The sequence below is a fragment of the Mastomys coucha genome, unplaced genomic scaffold (genome assembly GCF_008632895.1).
Source record: "Mastomys coucha isolate ucsf_1 unplaced genomic scaffold, UCSF_Mcou_1 pScaffold11, whole genome shotgun sequence".
Classification (NCBI taxonomy): Eukaryota; Metazoa; Chordata; class Mammalia; order Rodentia; family Muridae; genus Mastomys; species Mastomys coucha.
In genome coordinates this window covers 9,980,119-10,004,686 of record NW_022196893.1, presented here as the reverse complement: position 1 = coordinate 10,004,686, position 24,568 = coordinate 9,980,119, and the positions used below count along the sequence as shown (strand labels likewise).

The 24,568-nt window shown below is 50.7% G+C and overlaps 2 protein-coding genes across 10 annotated transcripts in view; both read left to right on the top strand.

Annotated features, from left to right (window-relative positions):
• Nucleotides 1–6,058, top strand: part of Pla2g6 (phospholipase A2 group VI) — a 44,270-nt gene extending 38,212 nt beyond the window's left edge. For 8 of the 9 annotated variants that reach the window (XM_031349277.1, XM_031349270.1, XM_031349287.1 and 5 more), the window contains 5 exons: nucleotides 2,734–2,870; nucleotides 3,219–3,373; nucleotides 4,480–4,647; nucleotides 5,082–5,155; nucleotides 5,354–6,058. In XM_031349277.1, the coding sequence (XP_031205137.1) occupies nucleotides 2,734–2,870; nucleotides 3,219–3,373; nucleotides 4,480–4,647; nucleotides 5,082–5,155; nucleotides 5,354–5,498 (679 nt within the window). In that variant the 3' untranslated portion in view covers nucleotides 5,499–6,058. The remainder of the gene's footprint in view (nucleotides 1–2,733; nucleotides 2,871–3,218; nucleotides 3,374–4,479; nucleotides 4,648–5,081; nucleotides 5,156–5,353) is intronic. The other variant, XM_031349321.1, reaches the window with a different exon arrangement.
• Nucleotides 6,059–6,725: 667 nt separating this feature from the next.
• Baiap2l2 (BAR/IMD domain containing adaptor protein 2 like 2) overlaps nucleotides 6,726–24,568 on the top strand; it is a 41,536-nt gene continuing 23,693 nt past the window's right edge. Inside the window, exons 1-7 of the mRNA XM_031358096.1 lie at nucleotides 6,726–6,888; nucleotides 7,619–7,694; nucleotides 8,118–8,204; nucleotides 8,767–8,828; nucleotides 19,702–19,773; nucleotides 19,978–20,094; nucleotides 20,672–20,818. Of these exons, the coding sequence (XP_031213956.1) occupies nucleotides 6,838–6,888; nucleotides 7,619–7,694; nucleotides 8,118–8,204; nucleotides 8,767–8,828; nucleotides 19,702–19,773; nucleotides 19,978–20,094; nucleotides 20,672–20,818 (612 nt within the window). The 5' untranslated portion in view covers nucleotides 6,726–6,837. The remainder of the gene's footprint in view (nucleotides 6,889–7,618; nucleotides 7,695–8,117; nucleotides 8,205–8,766; nucleotides 8,829–19,701; nucleotides 19,774–19,977; nucleotides 20,095–20,671; nucleotides 20,819–24,568) is intronic.

Below are 24,568 nucleotides of genomic sequence, written 5' to 3'. Positions count from 1 at the left end.
TGTCCTGGAACTCGCTCTGTAGACCAGGCTGGCCTCAAACTCAGAAATCTACCTGCCTCTGCCTCCCACATTCTGGGATTAAAGGTATGCATCACTAAGGCTGGCTTTTCACCATCTGATCTCTTTGTGTTGCAGTCTGAATAATTTCTTACCTGTTTTTCAGTCTACTAATTCACTCTGTTGCTTTGTTATTTGACCTATATGTTGATTTTTTTAAAAAATTCATGTATGTGTACATATGGTTGTGTATATTTACCCCCCAAAAAGCGCTCTTTGGTCTTTGAGGTCATTTCCTCCTGTCCCCTGGAAAATATCTCAAGGCTTGGGCTGCAGTCACTGCTCAGAGGCAGAGCACTGGTGTAGCACACTCCCAGCATGGCAGACACACACACAAACACACACACACACACACACACACACACACACACACACGTGCGTGTGCACATACACATATGCATGCACGTGCACACACACACACATACACACGCACATGCTCACTCTGTCACTGAACTCTAGTCCCAGCCCTCATGGTGGCCACTCCTGTGTGCCTCGCCCTTTTTATATATTAATTGCATCTGCTGCTTGTCATTGTGAAACTCAGCATGGCTGACCTTCCTGCAGAGGGCTCTGTACCTCCATCTCCAGCACTTTTGCTAGATAGTTGTCAGGAAAACTTCAGGACTTTCTCCAGATGATGTGGGCAAATCTAGAAGTTCACAGGTGGGCCAGCTAGCAGGGCTACACATCTTCGGGGACATTTTCCTTCCTTGTTCTATCCCAGGGCTCCCTTCCCTGTAACCTCTGTGGGTGAGGAAGGTGCATGCTGGGCCTGGAAACATGGCTCAGGAGTTAAGAGCATTTCCTGGCCTTGTGAAAGACCCAGATTTGATTCCCAGAACCCACAGCAGCTCACAACCGGCAGTCCCTGCAATCTGATGCCCTCTTTTATTTTCTGTAGACACTACCAAGTTTTTAAACCAAGGGGGATGTTTGTGTCTGGCCTGTTTTTATCCTGGGAGTGTAAACCTTTGGAGCTCCAGTATGGGAAGAGTCTCCCATTGGACCCTCATCTTTGGTGGATAGTCTGTCCCACCAGGTGGCCTATGTTCTTATACAATATTTATCTTTTCATTGTGTATGTGGGTGTCTGCCCATGTGTGTGGGTGCTTTCAGAGACCAGAAGAAGTCATGGATTCCCTGATGCTGGAGTTACAGGCAATTATGAGTCCCCTCAAATGGGGTCCTCTGTAAAATCAGGAAGCACTCTTAACCACTGAGCCGTCTTTTTAGCTTTTAAGATTATACAGTGTGCTGTAGTGTTCTTCATGTAATTTTAAGCCTAAAGTAATGACATGTTTTACTTTGACGATCCTCAAAACTTAAGGTCAATGATGAAGGCTGTTGAGATGGCTCAAAAGCATCAGCTCATGCCTTTAATCCCAGCACTTGGGAGGCAGAGGCAGGCGGATTTCTGAGTTCAAGGCCAGCCTGGTCTACAGAGTGAGTTCCAGGACAGCCAGGGAGGGCTACAGAGAGAAAACCTGTCTCAAAAAAACAAAACAACATCAGCAAAAGATTAAAACCAGGGTCTGGGGGATGACCTAATGGTTAGAGCAGTAGCAGTTCTTCCAGAGGACCCAGGTTCAGTTCTCGTCATTCACGGACACCTGTGTTGGGCTGCTGGTCCAGTTAGAACTAGCTACACAGGGCGGCTAGCTGATGCTCACAGTAACCAGAGTTGTGCAAGGAGCTGAACATACTAGTTCCCAAGGGTCTGTGCCCAGGCTCTTTGTGTCACAGGATTAGGAGGAACCTTCTAGATTTTGTTATTATATGTGTGTGTTTTCTGCATGTATGTCTGTACATACACACATACCTGGTGCCTGTAGAGGCCAGAAGAGGTTATCAGATTCTCTGGGACTACAGTTACAGATGGTTGTGAGCCATCATATAGGTTCTGAAAATTGAACTCAGGTCCTCTGAAAGAGCAGGAAGTGTCTAGGCTGCTGAGCCTTCTCTGGGGTATTGTGTGTGTGTGTGTGTGTGTGTGTGTGTGTGTGTGTGTGTGTGTGTGGCTTTTTAATGGGCTCTTGAAAGGGTAGAAAGAAGACATAAAAGGAAGGTTCAGAGGTCACAGTGGGAAGCACAGCCCCCCACGCCCTCTCCAGCTCCAGTGTGCTGGAGCTGCAGTCTGCTTGCTGTTCTGCCCGCTGCTCCCGGGGCAGGGCTGGTCTCCACTTAGGTGAATGGTTACACTTATTGTCTTGTATTTAAATAACTCAGTATCCTGAAGGCGCTGCTCCAAACCTTACTTTTCCTTACAAACCTTGCTTCTTGGCACCCCTACCCCCCCAGTAAGGGCCACCTCAGTTTTTCTTCGGTGGCGTGGGTGCCACAGCCTTATAGCAGCTGCCTTGCTGCTGGGCAGTGATGTTTGCCTGGTCATGCATTTTCATAAAGGATGCTGCCGTTGGTGGCTCTGTGCAGCCTGCTCTTGCCCTGGTAACCTCCTAGGGTGAATTTCCAGAATGGGATTATAAGATAGAAGAAAATATCTGTCAGTAGATAGGGTAGAGTTGGCCAAATTCATGGCCTTCATGAAGCTGCCCAGGTCTCTGGAGATGCCTGGGTGTGGTCAGCCAGGAGGAACCCATTTAGAACAGGGGCCTAGGGCGTGAGCCTGCTGAAGAGATGATGGGTGGCTAGCCCAGCTCTTCTCCCTTGCTCCTACAGGGTGATGCTGACAGGGACACTGTCTGACCGGCAGCCAGCAGAGCTCCATCTATTCCGGAATTATGATGCTCCCGAAGCCGTTCGGGAACCCCGCTTCAACCAAAACATTAACCTGAAGCCACCAACTCAGCCTGCAGGTCAGAGCTGAACATTTGTGTGGGCAGGAAGGGCTAGCTGAAGCTGTCGGGGATGGAGAGTCGCAGACAAGGCCCTGGGGGCCCTTCGCACCCACATCACTGCCCTGGTCTTAGTTGGCTAAGGACAGGTATCAATGGAGCCTGTCAGGCCTCAGAGAGTTCAAGGGTTCCCTGGAAGTCCACAGTGACTCAACCTCTCATCAGGACAGCAAGGCCCAGCAGCAAGGCCTCGTGGGTCCTGGTTCTAGGGACTTCCTAGTTCCCCTTCTTCCTGTGCTCCCCTGCCCACCCTGAGATCTGAAGGGATAGGTCGTATGTCATTGAGCCACCCCCCTTCCCCACCACTAGACCAGCTGGTGTGGAGGGCAGCCCGGAGCAGTGGGGCAGCCCCAACCTATTTCCGGCCCAATGGACGCTTCCTGGATGGTGGGCTGCTGGCCAACAACCCCACACTGGATGCCATGACTGAAATCCATGAGTACAATCAGGACATGATCCGCAAGGTGAGAGCCTTCTCGGGTCATGGTTTGGGCATGACCACACGCTGTTGAAGAGAACAGCTTTGATGCCCGCCCTCACCTGTTCTACACTCATATCTCCTGAGTCATATCTCCTGAGGGGTCTGTCTGATGGGCAGTGTCCGTACTAGGAGAATTTTGAGGCCCCATGCATGCTGAGTACAGAGAGGTCTGAGATCAGTGGCCAGCTCCGGCTACTAGTTCAGGGGCCACTGTACAGGCTGAGTACCCAATGCTACCCAGCCGGGACACACCCTCGCCCCCCTACCCCTCCAGAGCTTACATTCCTACTTGAAGACTCCATACACAGAACAGTCCTAGGCAGGTCAGTTCTGGGAGAGCACCCTGCGGAGGCAAAGAGGAGGGCTAGAAAAGAGGGTTGAGAACTGGGGTAGGGCCCCTGAGCTTCGAACTATCCTAAGGCCTCTGGGTGCAAGGCAGTGCAGAGGCAGTAAGCCAAGGACAGGCAGTGGCCCTCACCCAAGTTGTCAGAGCAGGGTAGCAAGGCCCATGTGCCAAGGGAGGTGGAGCAGTACAGTGGATGATCTGACCCTGCCTCAGCTTTCTAATCTTCAGCTAGTGACAATGCCTGTCTTGGTGTGGCTGTTGCCTGTGCCATACTTGGAAGGCATCTGGCGAGGTGTGCATTGCTGGCTTCCACAGTCATGGAAGTCCCAGTACAGCCACGGAAAACTGAGATGCACCCTCGGCAGGCGGGGTGGGCATTTGAAGGAGCTCAAGCAGCCTCAGACATGTCCAGTCTAAATTGGAGCCTATTCAGGATGAGGAGCTGGGGTTCCCAAGTGGGAGGGAATTCCACCAAGATCATCCAGCAGACTGGTAGGAGAGCTGGTCTAAAGCCGCCCTAGCCAGCTCAGCAGCTCAGCACCTAGCCTGCCATGTGGCCCAGCGGGCCCTCTTCCTCCCAGGCAGTGGTTGTGATGCCCACCCCGGTTCTCCCAGGGAGCAGCTGCAGGCCCTGGCCAGGATTGGCATCTGGGTGTGCTCTGCTCCGGGGCCCTCACAGCCCTGTGCCCAGCCTTAGCCTCATTCTGACTTCTATCCCTACCACCCTTTCCTGCTCATCCCAGGGCCAGGGAGGCAAGGTGAAGAAACTCTCCATAGTCGTTTCTCTGGGGACAGGAAAGTCCCCTCAAGTGCCCGTAACCTGTGTAGATGTCTTTCGTCCCAGCAACCCTTGGGAACTGGCCAAGACTGTTTTTGGAGCCAAGGAACTGGGCAAGATGGTTGTGGACTGTGTGAGTTGGAATCCTTCCCTGGGGCCTCCTCCCTTGGGGTCTCCATTCCTGGCCAAGGTCTCCACACCTCCATGTCCTCCTTTGTCAGCCAGCCCCGAGAGACAGTCCAGCCTCGGTCTCCGGGCTGACGGGCACTGGGGTTCCACTGCGGGTTCCAGGTGTTCAATGACCGCAGATTCCTTACGGTATGCAGCTATGTGGAAGGCCAGGGTACAAATGGACAGAATCTATAAGAAGGGGGGGGCCCTGAGTCACAGCCCTTAACGGTACTCAGTGATCCTGCATGGACTCTGCACAGCAAGGCCAGACACTGGGGCCCAGGGAGGGGGACTTACACAGAGTCACTCTGCTAATGAATGACTAGAACCCAGAGCCAGAGGGTAGGTAGCAGGGCGCCGTGGTGCCCTGGCCTTACTGAGACTGCTTCTTGCCAGTGCACAGATCCAGATGGGCGGGCTGTGGATCGTGCCCGGGCCTGGTGCGAGATGGTCGGCATCCAGTACTTCAGGTAAGGTTCAGGCCATGTGAGACCCACCAACCCACATGTCACCGACAGAGGTCCGTGCCCTACCATGACCTGATGAGACTCATGGACACACACCTGCCAGCCATTGATGTGGCCTTCTGTTCCCTAGCCCAAACTCCTGTCCACATCCAGGATGGGGTGGCTCATTCTGGATGACCCTCTGCTCCTTTCTCCCCACAGACTGAACCCCCAGCTAGGGTCAGACATCATGCTGGACGAGGTCAGTGATGCAGTGCTGGTCAATGCCCTCTGGGAGACCGAGGTCTACATCTACGAGCACCGGGAGGAGTTCCAGAAGCTTGTCCAGCTACTGCTGTCTCCCTGAGCTCCCGGGTCCTGCTGGCAGGAGTGGGCCGGGCCACCCAGCACACAGAGGGCCAAGCTGGGCCTGGCAGCCCCATGTCCATCTAAGACTAGGACTCGGAGCACAAACTGGTTCCCTACAAGGCACCTCTCCTGGTCCATCTGCACTTTACTACTCTAGGCTGAAAGCCCAGAGTCCCTCAGCCCCTTTCCCTGACTATGAAGGACAACTGATTCCATCAACTACCCCACATAGCAGAGATCAACACTAAGGTGCCAGTGGTCCCAGGGGGTCCTTCCGGGCTCCCTGGCCACTGCTGCCCACCCATTCTTCCCACTTCCTGATGTCAGGGACTAGAGAAATGGGGTTCCACCCCATCCTCAGGTGAAATCCAGGCTAATGACATCCAGCACCATTCGACTTTGCCCCTCGCACCTGCCAGCCTCTCCACCCTGCCGCCACCCCACTAGGAGCCCTCCTAGCTCCCAAAGGTCACCCCTGTGTGTATGCTCTTCTCTGGAAGGAGAGTGGGGAGGGGCCCAAAGCCAACTCAACTGTGAAATAAACGGGTTTACACTCAAGTTCACCTGTGCAGTGTGCCATTGTGTGAATGTGCTCTGTCCCCAACCCTGCTCCCACAGACATGACCTGATATAACAGGCCAATTGAGAAGCAGAGTTAGTGCCAGGCCCATCTGCCCAGGGAGACCTATGAGGCCCCTGGAGCTGGGCAGTGAGAGAAGAGGCCACACTCTGCCCCAAGTCTGTGGGACTCACATTCATGTCATCCGCTCTGCCATTTGGAGCAAGAACTCAGTGGTCAAGTACTTGCCCAGCTATGTGTGAGGTCCTGGGTTCTGTCCCCAGCACTGGGGGGAGGGGACTAGGTGGGCAGGGTCCCCCTCAAGGTACAAGTTCCTGAGCAGAGATGAGGCCTGTCAGAGTAGACAAGTCCTCCCTGTGCGTTTGCCTCCAGGGTGCAGGCCTGTAGAGTGGGCAGGGCCATATGAGACAGATGACAAGATGGGGACTCCCAGGTATGGGGCCTTGAGTTGGAGGCGATCTGGGAAAGTGGCTCATCCACGATTGCCCACCAGTCCACGCCCAGAGGGTAAATAATTGAGGGGCAGGTCACAGGAGCCTGCCTGCGTCACAGGATGCCTTCCCCACAGGCTCTGGTTACGCCCCAGATCACATTGACATCCCCCTCCCCCTGGCTGGTGAATAATTAAGCAGCCTGCACTCCATCTGCAGGGCCTACTCTACAGCCTCCTCTGCCTGCTGCCTGCCTAGAGCACTGGGCACCGAGCACTCCCAGCCAGGCTATCCCACCTGCCTCCTCGGTGCCAGCACCACCTTCCATGGCCCCCGAAATGGATCAGTTCTACAGGTCCACCATAGCCATCTACAAGGTGAGCTCATGGGCCATGGCCAGCGTAGAGAAGCTAGGCGGGCTTCAGGACAGAGGGAGAGCCCAGGCTGGGCTAAAGTGTAGGTGTGGGTTTAGGGATCCTTGAGAATTATGTAGAAGACCCTTCCCCAGGCACGCTTCACACACCCTCAGCCCCGCGATGTAGAAAGTAGACAGCCTGTCGCATAGATGAGAAACTGAGCCTACAGGGGTTGCACAGCTTGTTCAAGGTCACCAAGGGAAGAAGAGGTGCAGCCGGGATTGAAGTCAAGACCGAGTTCAAAGTGTGGGGGTTACTTCCACTACCTAGAGCGTCCCTCCAGTGAACCCCAGCCCAGGGTGGTAACCCAGCCACATGGTGGATCCTCAGGGGTCTTTTTGATATGTGAGGTAATGTCAACAGGTGAGGCCTGGGCACAGGACAGCTGAACTGTGCCCAGTGGGGAGGCAGCAGATAGGTGGGTATCATTCAACCAGTGAGACCAAGAGAACTCTGGGGTGCACCGTGTCAGGAGGGACCAAACCCCTCTGAAGCAGGTGTGTGATATAAGCCGGCTGTGGGGGACACCTGGCTTGGGACTGGCTCCCAGAAGATGCCTCTCAGGGCTCTGTAGGAAGTAGCCAGGAGTCTGGTAACCCCAAGGGTCAGGTGGCCTCACAGGGCTAGGTGCTTCTGCCCATCTGTCCTTCTCTCCACCACCACGGCTGGCATCCCTCGCCCTCGGGTTCAGAGCATCATGGAGAAGTTTAATCCCGCCCTGGAGAATCTGGTGTACCTGGGCAACAACTACCTCCGGGCCTTCCACGGTGAGTCTACCCTTGTGCTCACTCGGCCCCTGCCCTCACTGGGGCTGCAGCCATAGCTCAGCATTCCTTACTAGGGGCTGGGCTCACCCTCAGCCCCGGGTCCCACAATCCACCCATGCCCCACACACGCCTAGAGCTGGAGATGCCTTTCCACACAGCCTGCTCTCCCTATGTATCCTGCCCTTAGCTTTACAGCAGTACGTTTGCACATTCCTTCATGGGCACACAGTCTTACAGCCCTCCCACAGGAGACACAAGGAAGGTCTTCCTCAGCAGCCAGGGCAGGTGCCTCTTTGTTCTCTGGCACTGTTGGACATTACCCAGGGACATCTGTGCCCACTCCGTCACATTTCAGTATTCCCCTCCACACAATCAAGGTAGCGCAGATTGAGCACTGGGCCTAACCTTTGACTTCTGCTGCAGCGCTGTCTGAGGCAGCTGAGGTGTATTTCAGCGCTATCCAGAAGATCGGGGAGCAGGCCCTGCAGAGCTCCACCTCACAGATTCTGGGTGAGCTGACTCTGTCGTCCCCCCGGCCCCAAGCCTCTGCCTACTGTCCCAGCTCTGGGCCCTTCTCTCGGGGTGTGTTATTCTGGTTTTCCAGACAAGGTTTCTCAGTGTAGCCCTGGCTGTCCTGGAACTCTCTATGTACACCAGGCTGGCCTCACACTCGCTCTGAGATCTGCCAGCCTATGCCTCCCAAGTGCTGGTATTAAAAGCATGGGCCACCCCTACCCAGCTTCCCTGGGTTCTTATTGTCTCAGGCCTCAGGCCTGTGTGGCCCACTCTCTAGGGTTTACTAGGACTTGCTACTTATATGTACTTTCCTAAAACCTCCACCTCAACATAGGCCTAGTGTTGGGAGCCCCATCTCTCATGCTTGTACCCCAGCTTTTCCCTACCCTTCCCTGTAGACCGGAGTTGCCAAGTCCTGACTCAGAGAGCCATATGGGAAATCCTTGGACTTTGGTCCCCAATCTGGCCAGGAATATCCTAGGCTTGGCTGGCTCCTGCCAGGAAGGCAGGTGGAGCTGGCTCCCCACACTAAAGCGATGACCTCTCTTGCCTCCAGGAGAGATATTGGTTCAGATGTCAGACACCCAGCGGCACTTGAACTCAGACCTGGAGGTGGTGGTGAGTATCGGGCCCCAGGCCCAGAATCACTCAAGCAGATGGGCTGCAGTTCAAGAAAGGAGGCCCAGAGGCTAGGAGATCAGATCAGGTGGTGAAGCGCTTGCCCTGCAAGCACCAGGGCCTGAGGTCAGATCCCCAGCACTGATGTACAAGTCCCAGCATGGTGGCACATGCCTATAACCTCAGCTCTGGGGAGACAGAGACAGGAGGATCCTAGGGTTGCTGTCCGGATACTCTTGCGAGTCAGTGAAAGACCCTGTCTTGAAAAAAGACCACCTGTTACCCTGTAGTTTTCACATGTGTGCACACCATGTAGACACACATACAAACCTGCACATGCATCATGCATTGGGGGTCGGGGGGGCAGGACACCAGCTCACTCTCTCAGACCCACATTTATGAGGAATCTCTTGGGCTCCCCTGGCCCTTGGTAACCTGGAGACAAGTTGGCCAATCCAATGCTACTCTAAGAGTGACCACACCTTCACTGCCATTAGGAGCAAATACAGGTGTCTCAGCAAAGGCGTTGGCTGGCACGCCCAGCAGTCCTGTCCTTGGGATCATACCCCAAGACCCAGCCCTGGTACCCTGAACATCTGGCCCTTTGCAGGTGTGGTCATGGGCTGCTATCCTGCTGTTCTCACGGCCCAGGACTCTCCAGCCCTTCCTCCCGCAGTCTGGCACAGGTGTCCCTTCTCCCAGCATTCCCTCCTCGTGGACACCAGCAGATGCTTCTGATTGCTCCTAGCACATAAGATTGAAGACAGGAAGTTATTCAGGTTCAGAGCCTGGCTTCACTACTCACTGGCTTTGTAACCCTTAGACTCTGGACCTCAGTTTACCTACCTAAAAGAAAAATGAAGATAACTACATTCCCTGGTAGAGCTCTCTAGGGGGATGGAGCAAAGTGGAAGCTGTTTACCAGGGCTGCAGATGCAGCTCCATTGGTAGAAAGGCCTTGGAAGACCCTGGGTTCGATCCCAGGGCTGCATAAGATAGGCATGGTGGCATAGACTGGAATCCCAGCACTGAGGAAGCAGAGGCAGAAGGACCAGAAATTTGAGCTCAACCTCAGCTGCATGGCAAGTTTGGGGCTACCCTGGTCTACATGAGACTCTATCTTTAGGAACCATTTTCTGGCAGGTTGAGCTCTGGGTTCTTGAACTGGGCTAATGAAATCTTAACCTGCCTGTACCTGCTCCTCTCTGATCCAGGACCAGCAAAGTCCTCTTTGCTCTGGAGCTCCGGGTCCTGTAGGGGCTCTAGGCTGGGCTTCCCCGGGTGTGGAGGGGAATGGGGCTTGCTAAATGGATGAAGAGCTTCCCAGAGTGCATAGCAGCAGGAAGAAGCAGACATGAGCCTGGAGGCCAGGCAGGGTGAAGATATGGATGTGGCCTGATGGTGAAGGGACCTCAGAAGTCTCAGAAGGAAATTTTGACTGACAGTTCCTGCTGTCCAATTTAAAGGGGGCTGGAAGTTAGGGTGCTCTCTTTGTCACAGAGACTGATTTTTCCGATAGAAATATATATGGTACTATACACTACAGACATACTAGCACTACTGGCACCGGGACTTCACAGACACTTGATGGCACAGTACCAAGCCCCCAGCACCTGCTTGGACTTGGTTGTTGGTTATGGAACTTGGCTCTCTGTGCTCCTGTGTTCACCTGGGCTGAGCAGGAACAAATGTCACCCAGGCCCACTCTGTAAGGAGAGCTGCGTCTCCAGGCACCAACATCTTGGCTGTGACAACTAGACAGGGCCCCTAGCCAGAGCCACACCAAGTAGAAGAGCACCAGGGCCTCTCCCTTTGGTTCTCCATTCCATACAGACTCTTGCTGGGCACCGTCGGAAATGTCTGGGATATAGACAGAAACCTCACTCCCATAGAGGGGCCAGACCAAACAAATGGCCAGTGGCCATATGTCCCACAGTAAATTCAGACTTTGCCATGGAGCAAAAGAGGGCAGGATGGGGATGTTGGGGGATTGCAAAAGGAAGCCATGCCCAGGAAAGGGATGTTGAGGCAGGCCTGGAGGAGCTGGGGACATCCCCCAGAAGTAGGGACGCCAATTGCAGCAGGCAGCAAGAACCAGCAGAAGACAACCTAGTAACAGGGCCATGAGTGGTCATTGATTTCTGAAAGTGGCACTATCAGTAGCCTTTTTGAGTGAAGAAAACAGACTCTCACTTAAATTAAAGGAAAAGAAAGAAACCTTTTCCAAGTAGAATTAAAAATAAGTACAGCAAAGCCAGGCAGTGGTGGCACACGCCTTTAATCCCAGCACTTGGGAGGCAGAGACAGGCAGATTTCTGAGTTCGAGGCCAGCCTGGTCTACAGAGTGAGTTCCAGGACAGCTAGGGCTACACAGAGAAACCCCGTCTCGGGGGGAAAAAAAAAGTTGGGCATGGTGGCATGTCCCTGTAACCTTAGGGCTGAGGGATGGAGGAGACAGAGACAGGTGGATGCTCGGTGCTCACTAGCCACCCAGTCTAGCTGAATTGGTGAGTTCCAGGTTCAGTAAGAAACTGTGTTTCAAAAATTACGATGAAGAGAGATAGAAGACACTGCCGTTGAACTTTGCTCCACTGGACATAGGCATTTGTGTATACACATGTATGCCCTGACACCTAAAAACAACATCAGAGCCAAAACCAGCATGGGGCTGCAGGGAGAAAGAACTACCACCATCTCTATAAAAGGAAGGGGTGAGGCCAGAGTGCCGGGACCCACTGCACAGCACAGGAGCCGACCACCTCCCAGGATCCCCTCTAAAGGCTGCAGAAGCAGGAGACCCAGCCTTCCCTGGCGAAAGATCTTCCACAAAGATAACCATAGCTCAGAACTGAAATACACACAGGAACCGCGGACACTGACAGTAGCAATAATGGTTCTGGGTGAAAACATCAAATTAGAGTTGGGGTGGTTAATGCTGGCTGCTTGGTGCTCTTTGGCAAGAGTTTGCTTCCTAGCATCCACCTGGGGTGGCTCACAAGCACGTCTCACTCCAACTCCGCGGGATCTGACATTGTTTTCTGACCTCCACAGGCATCTGCATACAGGTGGCAGACAGACATATATAAAAATAAAGATAAATATTTTCTAACAATCAAATTAGGGCTGGAGAGGTGGTTCCGTCTTTATGAGCACACACTGCTCTTGCAGAGGACCTGAGTTGTGTCGCCAGTATCCACATCAGACCATTCTCAAGCACCTGTAACTCCAACATCAAGGATGCCCTCTTCTGGCCTCCATGGGCGACAGTGGAGGAGGAGCTTCCTGATGCTCGGGGTTGGGGCAGGGAAGGCTGAGTTCGAGACCTGGGAGGTAATGCTGACCTGCCACCCCCATCATGAGACATTCAGGGCTAGCATGCTTAGTGAGAGTTGCTGTACTTTTCGAGACAGGGTTTCTCTGTATAGCCCTGGCTGTCCTGGAACTTACTCTGTAGACCAGGCTGGCCTTGAACTCAGAAATTCGCCTGCCTCTGCCTCCCAAGTGCTGGGATGAAAGGCTTGCACCACCACTGCTCGGCGATGCCCAATGTTTTATGTGAGGGAATCCAAGATCAGGCCGTCATAGTTGAGACAGGCATGTTACTCTTGAGCCATCAACCAACCTGAGATGTACTCTTCCTTTCTTTTTTAAAAATAACTTTATTTAATTTTATTTTATATGCATTGGTGTTTTGCCTGTATGTTTGTCTGAGTGAGCTGCCTTGTGGTTGCTGGGAACTGAACCTGGGTCCTCTGGAAGAGCAATCAGTGCTCCCAACTGCTGAGCCATCCCTCCAGCCCCATGTATACTTTGACTTTTTTTTAACTTATTTTTATTTTATGCATAAGAGCCTTTTGCCTGCATGTATTATTGTATACCATGTGTATACAGTGCTCATGGAGGCATGAAGAGGTTGTCCTCTGGACCTGGAATTTTAGACAGTTTAGGAACCGAACTCAGTTCCTCTGTGGAAGTGGTAGGTACTCCTATCTGCTGGGCCATCTCTCCCTCCCCTTTCTTCTTTCTCTCCCTCCTTATCGTCTCTGATGGTTTGTATGATATGTGCCCATGGGCACTAAGGCCAGAGCATGTGTCTCCACCTATTGCTGTCTTATCATCTTGAGACCAGGTCTCTCACTGAGCCAAAAGCTTACGGTTTTGGCCAGGCTGGCTGGACAGCCTGCTCATGAAACCCGCCTCTCTCCAGCCCCACTCTTGCACCCTCCCCTCCTCTCCCCCCACACTGGGTTGCAGACACAGGAATTTGAACTCAAGTCCCAGCTTTTAGAGAGCAAGTGTTGAGTCATCTCTCCAGCCTCATATAATTTCAAGTTTATTTTTTAAATGATTTATTTATTTTTATTTTTTATGTGCATTGGTGTCTTGCCTGCATGGATGTCTGTATGAGGGCATCAGATCACATGGAACTGGGGTTACAGACAGCTGTGAGCTGCCATGGGGTTGCTGAGAATTGAACCAGGGTCCTTTGGAAGAGCAGCCAGTGTTCTTTAACCACCAAGCCACCTCTCTAGCCCTTCGAGTTTATTTTTTTTAATTTCAAGTCGTTGCCTTGAGTTGCGTTTTTGGAATTATTTTGCTGGTTTTTTGCATTGTTTCTTCAGAGGCTTCTATTATCTGTATGTTAGACCTTCAAAGCCTGTCTTTAATTTAGCTTCTTCCTCTGGGGTATTTGATATTTTCTGGGCTTTCATTTTGTTTTGTTTTAAACATTGTTTGTTTAGGCTGGGCAGTGGTGGCGCACGCCTTTAGTCCCAGCACTTGGGAGGCAGAGACAGGCGGATTTCTGAGTTTGAGGCCAGCCTGGTCTACAGAGTAAGTTTCAGGACAGCCAGGGCTATACAGAGAAACCCTATCTCGAAAAACAACAACCAAAAACCAAAAACAAAAACATTGTTTAATAACCAAAGCTAGACCAGGGTTACCAACAAAGCCCTAGGCCACCTAGTTCCATGTCACTAGTGTCATATCATTTGCTACTTTATATGTACCTTATAATTCTATGTGTCACGTGTATGGATGCCTTATTCTGTCGCAGTGCTTTGAGAATAGGCCGTTTTGTGCAAGCACCCACAGTCTGTCTGTCTGTCTAGTCCCGAGACGCCGGGCAGGTTCTCTCCAGCTGACAGCTGTTAGTTCTGGGCTGTGGGGAAGGAAACCACTGAGAGCTTGCTGACGTCCTTCGTGGGCCTGCACTCTTCGGGTTGGGTTCTGACATACGCTCAGTTTCGTGGGAACTCTAAATGAGTGTCTGGAGCTTTTGAGCTATGATCTCTCATCGTGATGAGCAAGCACCAGTGCCGCCTGGCGAATCTCAGGGCAGTCAGTTGTATTTTGTTTTGTCCCCGTAGTTATGAAAACGTTCCTCACTGTGGCTTTGTTTTTGCCCAGATGGCTGTGACTGGGATGGGCTTGCTGGTCTGTGACCTCTTCTGTGAGCGTCTTCTTAGGATTACTGCTGGGCTTTTTGTTTGTTTGTTTTTTAAGACAGAGGGGTTTCACTATGTAGCCCTGGCTGGACTCGAACTCACAGATCTCTGCCTGCCTGTTTCTCCTGTGCTGACCGCAGGAAAATACCAACATGCCCAGCTTATAGAAGTTCTTTGTATAATCGAAATATGAGTCCTTTGTCAGATGTATATATCTGGTGAGTACTGTTCCCCAGTCTTAGCTTGTCCTTTTCCTTTTTTTTTTTAAATTATCTATCTTATGAATATGAACACACTATAGCTGACTTCAGACACACCAGAATTGGGCATCAGATCCCATTACAGATGGTTGTGAGCCACCATGTGGTTGCTGGGAATTGAACCCAGGTCCTCTGGAAGAGCAATCAGTGCTCTTAACCACTAAGCCATCTCTCCAGCCCCCTCTTTTTCTTTTCATAAACCTTTTAGACTGCGTCTTGCTGTGTAGCACGTGCTGACCATCCCAGCCTTGTGTATGCAAGGATTCTTGGCATGCACTCCTAGCCATCTACTTCTTTCTTTTTTAGTTATTTTCTTTTATTTTCTGAGATTCCATCATCTCTCTCCTCCCTCCCTTCCCACTCTCGGACCCTTCCAGATACCCCTCCTTGCTCTCTTTCAACTTCACAGCCTCATTAACTGTTTTCAGAATTAATCTTCATTATTTGCTGTTACATGCGTGTATGTATATGTCTGTCCATATATATTCCCAATAATACTCTACTCCATCTGTATAACATTATTCATATATATGTATGTTTTCAGGGCTGACCATTTCGTACTGGATAACTGATTGGTGCTCTTTCCTGAAAAAACTATTTCTCCCACTCTCAGCCTTCTTTGGTGGCCTGTGGTTCTTGGGTTTCCCCAGTCTACATTGATAAGTCCATTGCTATCCTCCTTGTTCAGCTCAAGTTTAGGCTGTTCTGTTGGTGAGACTTTATGGGTGTCGCTTCTGATGTTCCTGGGAGACACAGTGTGTTGGTGTGTATATGCTTGGCTCAGGGAGTGGCACTATTAGAAGATGTGGCCCTGTTGGAGTAGGTGTGTCACTGTGGGTATGGGCTTTAAAACACTACTCCTAGCTGTCTGGAAGCCAGTCTTCTCCTAGCAGCCTTCAGATGAAGATATAGAACTCTCAGCTCCCCCTGTGCCATGCCTGTCTGGACACTGCCATACTCCCACCTTGATAATAATGGACTGAACTTCTGAACCTGTAAGCCAGCTCCAATGAAAGTTGTCCTTATGAGAGTTGCTTTGGTCATGGTGTCTGTTCACAGCAGTAAAACCATAGCTAAGAGAGTTGCTTTGGTCATGGTGTCTGTTCATAGCAGTAAAACCATAGCTAAGACATACAGTCTCACAGCAAGCCCCCTGATCCTCTGGTCTTACACTCTTTCTGTCCCCTCTTCCACAGTACATCCTGAGCCTTAGATGCAGGAGTTTTTTGTAGATGTAGCCACTGGGACTGGGCTGCACGGCTCTGCATCTATTGTGGTTTTCTGTGATGGTGTCCTTGATGAGGGTTGAGGACCACACTTACATGTGGGTGTTAGGACAAATGTTTAGAGTGTAGTTAGAGGTTATTCTGGTTAAGTAAAGTGGTGACTGTAGATTCTCTTCCAAGATACATTACTTCACTGGCTCTGAGTAGTTGGCTAGATTTCAGTACCAGGCATGATTTTCCTTTTGTTGAGAGGTCTTAAGTCCAATTTTAGCTGCTGGTCACCACCAATGTACGCATGCCACTGCTGTACCTTAGGAGCCCCTAGGATTATCATCTACCTGCCATGCTGGGCAATATTGTGCTTTATTGGTACTATAGATGACTATCTATTCATTTTCTTTTCTTTTTATTTAATGTGTATGGGTGTTTTGTCTTCATGGAGGCCAGAGGAAAGTAAAGTGTCAGATATCCTGGCACTAGAGTTAGAGATGGCTGTGAACCACTATGCGGGTACTTGGAAACGAACCCAAGTACTATGGGAGAGCAACCAGTACTCTTAACCACTGTGAGCCATCCCTCCGGCCCCTCAATCCTAGAACTAGAGTTCCAGATGACTGTGAACTACTGTGTATGTGCTAGGAACCAAACCCAGGTCTTCAGCAACATCAGTGCATGCTCTTAACACCCTCACACCATCCTGCCATCTTTCCAGCGTAACCAGTCTTTGGTGGCCAAGAATTATCAATTTTTGTAAGTGGCTTGTGCTTATATCTTAGCTGAGAAACATCTGCTGTCCCATGGAGAAGGTGTTCCCCTGTTTTCTTCTGGAAGCTGGATGGCTTTACATCCATCACTGATTCTTCTCAAATTCATCCTTGTATGCAGAGTCATCGTACACATGCACATACCACAGATAATCAGATATCTCAACACCACTGGAAAAGTTTCCTTCAGCTATCTTGGCTGGAAACTGACTTGTGGCTCACAGGAGCCATGTCTGGGCTCTTGCTGGCAGTGGAAGTGCTTCGTAGCATGGAATACGAGGTCTGGAAGGTCAGTCGTGTTGGGATGGGGTCTGAGCTGTGTGTCTGGGAATTATCAAAAATGACTTCCCAAGGTTCAACAGAAGCAGAGCCCCACAGCCTGCACTTCTGGGCTCAGGAGGCCACCTTACCAGGGAGAGGAAGAAAAGCTAGACTAAGCAGAGCTGAGGGAAGGCATCTGAGGGAGAGCGAGTATCTGCTGTGTGGACTGATGAGTCCCCAGACTGACAAGGAATGTAGTATTGCGGGGTCAGTGTCGTTGGGAAAGCATTGCTAATGGTTCAATGGCTGAGCCAGGACACAGAAGGAGAAGAGCCAGGCTTGTTCCATCAAGACAGCTTTCGAAAGTCTCCTTATCCAGCCGAGGATGTGCTTCAAAGGTAGCGCTAGCTTAGCACGTGCCAGGCTCTGGGTTTGACATCCAACACTGTGAAGAAAGGCGGGGCAGCTCCTGGCCTCAATGGCAAGAGTTCTCAATGAGCCACTGGCCCTCACAGGGCTTTGTGGCCTGCTTTATGCTGTGCAGCTGGCCTCAGTTTCCTGTGCCTTTCTGTGAGGACCTCACAGGATCCTATTATGCCATGAGTGTGCTCTGAGAAGGAATCCCAGAATCCCTCAGTCTTCCCTAAAATTGGTGACTCTGTGTGGTGTGGTGTGGTGTGTGTGTGTTTGTGTGTGTGTGTATGTGTGTGTGTGTGTCGTCCACCTGATGATGACAGGCAGTCCTGCAGCAAGCACCTCTGCTTCAGCTCAGTCTCTCTGAAGGACCACCTCAGCCTGAGGTTTCACGCACCCGGTGGCACTCGGCCCCCATCTGATGAGTTAGCCTGCGTCTTCTATGCCTTTGGCTACCACAGTGGGAGGAGTTGAGATATGGCTGTCCGGATCTATTGTCCTTGTCCATGACATTTGTGCCTCGGTTCACATAGGACAGAAAACAGAGGGAGCCATGTTGCCTTCTACAGAATCCAAGACATGAGAACACAGGCAAAGCCCACATGAGCAGTGAAGAAAAGAGACTTGGCTTTGCCACTTCACTGATTGGCCCCACAGGCTCTGGAGGGACATGTTAAGGGACTTCTGCGGCCAGAGTGTCAGGGCAAGCTGCTCTGCTTCCCATAAGTACTCGTGAAGTTCTGTGGCTTCCTGTGTCACGGGCTCCACAGGCAGGTTCTCCCAGTTAAAGTGTTCTGAGCATGTCCAGGGTGTTAGTTTGGTATATTTATGGCTTTCCAAGGGGTTCAAGGCTATTTCTACATTTCTACCCTTCACTGTCTCTCTTTTTTTTTTTTAAGATTTTATTTATTTATTTTATGTATATGAGTACACTGTAGCTGTACAGGTGGTTGTGAGCCTTCATGTGGTTCTGGGAATTGAATTTCCGACCTCTGCTCGCTCCAGTCAACCCCACTCGCTCCGGTCGGCCCAGTTCGATCAGGCCCAAAGATTTATTTATTGTTATAGATAAGTACACTGAAGCTCTCTTCAGACACACCAGAAGGGGGCGTCAGATCTCATTACGGGTGCTTGGGAGCCACCTTGTGGTTGCTGGGATTTGAATTCAGGACCTTCAGAAGAGCAGTCAGTGCTTTTACCTGCTGAGCCATCTCACCAGCCCCCATTCACTGTCTTTGCTAATGCTCTGGTCACAGAATGGCTTTGGTTTCAGGGTCTGCCCACCCCCACACCTTCCCTAAGCTCCCATGGTTTAGATTGGCTGGTTGTGCTGAAGATAGGGGTGTGCAGGAACACACAGATGCATCTGCCTGGAAATCCCAGACTGTCTCTTTGGTGTGAGTAGGGGTCAGGAGGAGGGCAGGGAGGACAAGGATGTTAGGTGTAAGGAGGTCTGCCCTGACCAGTAGCCCTGCCCAGCAGGAACACTCGGGTGATGTTCTAGAATGATCCACATTTCTATTTCTTGTTTTTGTAAGTACACCCCAGGCACAGGCTGGCAGCGGCAGGTGTGGTTCAAGGGCTAGACTGATACAAAAGGGAACCTCAAGGCTCCTGGCAGACCAGCCACAACAAGTTCTCAGAAGTAACCACGGGAACCTTCCGAGTGTTCTAGTATTACTAACTCTCTGCACCTGGGGAAGTTCCCAGCATTCCTTTTGTGTGGTATCTTAGCCTCTGCACCTGGGGAAGTTCCCAGCATTCCTTTTGTGTGGTATCTTAGCCCCAGGGGAAGGGCCCAGGGCAGCAGGAAGCCTTACACAGGGAAAGAGGCTACAGGAAAAACATGCAAAAGCCGGGCAATGGTGGCACAGCACTTTAATCCCAGAGGCAGGCGGATTTCTGAGTTCAAGGCCAGCCTGGTCTACAGAGTGAGTTCCAGGACAGCCAGGGCTATACAGAGAAACCCTGTCTCAAAAAAACAAAACAAACCCAAACCAAACCAGAACTAAACAAAACAAAACAAAACAAAAATGCATGCAGAGCTGTCAGAAGTGAACCTGGCAGAGGGATGGGGGTAACCCCAATGGCTCAGGCTTGACTCCTCCCCAGCACCAGGAGGCCTCAAGGAAGCTGATAGAGGGTATAGAGACATGCAAGACCCTACCCAGCCCACAGCATCAGAACTCATCAGATCAAGCCCTGGGGAAATGGAGGCCCAGAGGAGCATAGCAACTAGATCAAAGTCACAAAGCAGATTGGAAGCAGAGGGAGAGTGGCTCATATATGTATATGTATATATATGTATATGTATATGTATATGTATATGTATATATATATGTATGTGTATGTGTATGTGTATGTGTATGTGTATGTGTATATGTATATATGAAATTTGGATTTTTTTTTTTTTGAGGTGGGCAGCATTGCGATAACAAGTAAATCTGTTGTGGTCTGGGTCAAAGGGCACTCTGGTCACACCCATCCTGTGCTTCACTCAGGTGCAGACGTTCCACGGAGACCTGCTTCAGCACATGGAGAAGAACACCAAGCTGGACATGCAGTTCATCAAAGTAAGTCTGTCCCTCTACCCCATTCCTTCCCAGGCAGGACACACACACACACCTTGCAACAGAAGGCCACACAGGCCAGCGCCAAGCATCCACCTGCTCCGGATTATACATAGTCCCATCTGGGCCCCTTGGTTCTCTGTCCATTACTTTGAGCCCCGACCTCTTTAATGTGAGAATTCCCTGTGTGTCTCTGCCCTATGCCAGGATAGCTGCCAGCACTACGAGATTGAATATCGCCACCGAGCGGCCAACCTGGAGAAGTGCATGTCTGAGCTATGGCGCATGGAACGCAAGAGAGACAAGAATGCACGGGAGATGAAGGTATGAAGGTCTGAGGGGCTGAGGACCTATCTCTGGGGAAATCTAGTACCCTTGTGAGCTGTTCCACCCAAAAAGAGCACAGCTGTGGGAAGCACAGCTGAATAGTCACCAACGGCCACCCTCAGCACCCCTCCCTCCCTCAGCCTCACTGAGAAAATGGGACCATGGGCTCCGCTGAACAAAATGCTCCACCCACAGCGTGCCTGGAAAGAAGCATCCAGTCCCTACCAAGTTCACTCCCAGCTTCCAGCCCTGCCTCTGTCTCTGGGATCCAAACCCAAGATTCAACCTCTGCTTCCTTTAGAGCCCTTTAATGAACTCCAGTCTCCTTCTCCAAATCCCCCTTCCAAGGAGAGCATCACTCATCCTCCCATTCCTGTTTCCATAAACTGCCCTCTCTATGGCAACCTCTGCACGCCCCTGTGCAGGCAGGGTACCAGAGACAGAGCCATGGTTCCCAGGCCAGTGGGTCACAGGGTGAAGATGCAAACTGCGCGTTCAGGGGAGGACTGGAGAAGGGACATCTAAGTCAGAAGGACTCAGGCCCCCAGCCAGAATCATCTTCTCCTGCCCCCAGGAGAGTGTGAACCGGCTGCACGCACAGATGCAGGCCTTCGTGTCCGAGAGCAAGCGCGCAGCTGAGCTGGAAGAGAAGCGGCGCTACCGCTTCCTGGCAGAGAAGCACCTGCTTCTCTCCAACACTTTCCTGCAGTTCTTGGGCCGGGTGAGTGGGGCTGGGGAGAGCAAGCCACGCCCTCCCCAGTCGGCTGCGCTAGGGAAGCAGGACCGCGCCTTCCTTTCCCCTTTGCTTTCTTCATCTGAGTGGAAGTTAATCTCGCCGCCCTATTTCTGTGTTCATTTGCATGTATTGTTAGTTCATGATTTGTTTTCCATGCACATATTTATACATTCAAATACAAGTCATTTATTTAATTAGGTCAGAGAATAGCTCTGTGAAGTTGGTTGTCTTTCAACTTTTATTGACTTCCAGGAATCAAACCTGGATCCTTACACTTTTGCCGAAATCTCCTTTACAAAGGGTCATTTTGCTGTCCCCCATTTAAAAACAAACCCTGACTGTATATGCCCGCCCTCCTCACATTCAGTGATTGCTTGTTCAACAATTAGACATTAATTGTGTTGTCTATGTGAAGTCCTTGAAGCTTTGAGGCTTGAGCTGTCTGCAGAACCGTTCCATTTTCTCAGTTCTGTTGGATTGCTAACACGTTTGACTCCTGTATTTAGTTATCCTGTTGTTTTGTGCTTTGAGGCTTAAGACTACTAGACCTTTCCCATAAATATCCTCTTTTTTTGTGTGCTTGGTAGTTCTCTTAGTCTGGCTTTACGCTTTTCATAGTACTCTAATTTTTAACATTGCTCAAAATTTAACATTGTAGCAAAATTACAGTTAGAAAGTAGCAACAAAAATAACTTTATGATTGCTGTCACCACAACATGAGGAACTGTATTAAAGGGTTGCAGCATTAGAAAAGTTAAGAACCGTGCTCTAGGGTGTATCTTCCTAGCTGGCCTGAGCTAACTGTGCACCCTACTTGTCCTTCCCTCCCTCACCCCTCATTCTTGTCAGCCTGGTTGAGTCACTGTGTGGTCCTTGTGCTGCCATCTCTGTCATTCCCACAGTCACTGATACTTCATTTTTTTAAAAGATTTATTTATTTATTTTTACGTGTATGAGTACACTGTAGCTGTACAGATGGCCGTGAGCCATCATGTGGCTGCTGGGAATTGAACTCAGGACTGCCCGCTCACTCCAGTGTAATACACTGTAGCTGTCTTCAGATGCACAGCACCAGAAGAGGGCGTCAGATCTCATTACGGGTGGTTGTGAGCCACCATGTGGTTGTTGGGATCCAAACTCAGGACCTTCGGAAGAGCAGTCAGTGCTCTTACCCACTGAGCCATCTTGCCAGCCCAATACTTCATTTCTTATGTTCTCTCAAGGGATGCTATGGCTGTCCCCCCACTCACCATAGATGACTAGCAGTTTCCCGTTAGATGTACAGTACACAACCATCACCACAATCAATTGTAGAACCCAGCCCAGTCCCCAGCTGCCACTCCCCACCAGGTCCTCTGCTCTGCATGACCCTGATCACTTCCTGTCTCAGGAGAGTGGCCTATTGTGGACATTCATATCAAAGGAGTCATTGGATATGGGGCCTTTGTTACTGGCTTTCCTTTCCCTGCAGACTTGAGTTCCATTGTCTGGGTGTCCAATCCCCTCTGGTTGCTGTAGGGAGAAGGCTGTTTGAAACATCCTTAATAGAGCCAATGTGTGGCAGGTTTTCATTTCCCTTGGGTATTCAGCTATGGGAGTGCTTGGCCCTGTGATAATGTCACATTCAACCATTTGAGAAACTTCCTGATACTTGTCCTAAGTGCTACACTGATTCACTTGTCAGTTTGTGATCTCTCCACACCCTCACCTGCCCCTTACTACAACCATTTTGCTTTTAGCCATTTTCTTAGTTAGGGTTTTATTGCTGGCAATAGACACCATGACCAAGACAACTCATAAAGATCAACATTTAAATAGGGCTGGCTTTCACTTTAAGAGATTCAGACCCTTATCCTCATGGCAGGAAGCATGGCATCATGCAGGCAGACATGGTGCTGGAGGAGCCTAGAGTTCTACATCTTGATCCAAAGGCAGCCAGCCAGGAGGAGGGCCTCTTCTGCCCTGGGTGGAGCTTGAGCACTAAGAGCCCTCAAAGCCCGCCTGTACAGTGATACACTTGCTCCAACAAGGCCACACCTCCCATGGGCCAAGCATATTCAAACCACCACAGCCATCCTATTAAGTGCCATCTGTGTGTTTGGTTTGCGTTTTCTTAAATGTTAAAAAGTCCCTACCAGGTGGGAGAGGGGCTGGTATTTTCCCTCATGAAGAATTCCTGGAACTCTCTGGGTGGCGAAAGCTTGTAGTGTTTGTGGGAGGCGCTTGGTGGGACAGCTGCACAGTCACAGTGGTGCCAAGGCGGGTAACCCACGGTCCCCAAGCAGTCGGGTGTCCTTCCAGAGAGCGTCGTCTACCCTTTCTCTGGGTTTGATTCTTTCTAATGGCTGCTGAGTGTGTCCTCTGTCGGGCCAGATTGGTTCACACGAAAGCAGCATCCTTCCACTAGGAAGGCACACACTATGCCTCCCTGTTGGCAGACCTTAAGTGCAGTCCTCTGTGGTTTGGGAGGACCGCTGAGCCAGGGAATCGATTTGATTTCGTAGGCTGATGGTGCTGGGTTGCATCAGGGCCGGGTCTTCCTTCATCTGATAGGGTTGGCCTTGTTGTGCCGTTGGAGCTCTATCATGGATGCCCCGCTAGGTGTACGGGAATGGCCTGAGGCTTGTCTTTCTCCTGCTCTTATAGACAAGATATTGATAAATGTTATATCCTGGGAGAACATCCAAGCCTAGCTTGGGAAGACTGTGTGGCACCTTGCTCTTCAGGGTGGCAACTGTTACGTGCCACTCTGACACACAAGGCAAGTCCTATTTGATGCCCTTGCCATGGGAGCCAATAGGGTATGATTTGTTTCTGGTTGTATACCACCTAACTGATACAAGCTAAGCAGGAGTCATCTATTGGCAGGTTGGTTTGCATTCAGTGGGGTATGACTGCCCAGTATGCGCCATTTGGCTGGCTCTCAGACAAGTCCAGAAATTCTTCCCCAGCTCTGGGTCAGCCATGGACAGCAAGGTTTGGCTGGAATTTGCCACCCGGGTCATTTTTCTATGAGATGGATGCTGGAATTAAAGGAATAATGGTAATTTTGGGGTACCATCCTGGGAGTGAGTTGGCAGGCTGGAGCATGCTCAGAGACTAAGTAGTTTGTGCTCACAGAAACAGAAATGGTTTTGGCCCTTAGAGACAACTGTGAAGTTTGGAGGGGCCATTTGTCCCCTGGATGTGTAATCCCAATCTTAAATTGTTGTACAGCTATTTTGCTTTTTGGGTTTTTTTGTTTTGTTTTGTTTTTATTTTTTAGTGGTTAACTCTCATTATGTCAGCCTTATGCCCCCGTTCAGAAAATGAACTGACTTTTTGTCCCTGTTTGGGTGCCTCTGCCTATGTCCCCGGACTAGCAAAATCAATGCAGTAAATGCCCATGTAACCATTGTCATGTTTCCGAGGGACACATCCTGTCTGAAGGCAGCCACAATGCATGGGTCTTATCTGGTCCAGAAGCAAAATGAAAATTTTGTAGGTCCCTTCTTGAAGACATTTAGTCGTATTGAAAGACCCCCAGAACTGGAGAGATCCTTACTCAAGTCTCAGGATGACGCGACCACCCAATGACTCACGAGAGACCGAACTTGCTGCAATCACATGAGGTTTATTGGGGATACCGGTACCGGGGTCGATCTCATGACCATGCTGGCCAGAGTCGTCCAACCCTGGGGTCGATCTCATGACCATGCTGGCCAGAGTTCGACCCGGAACACAAGAAGTGTGGGG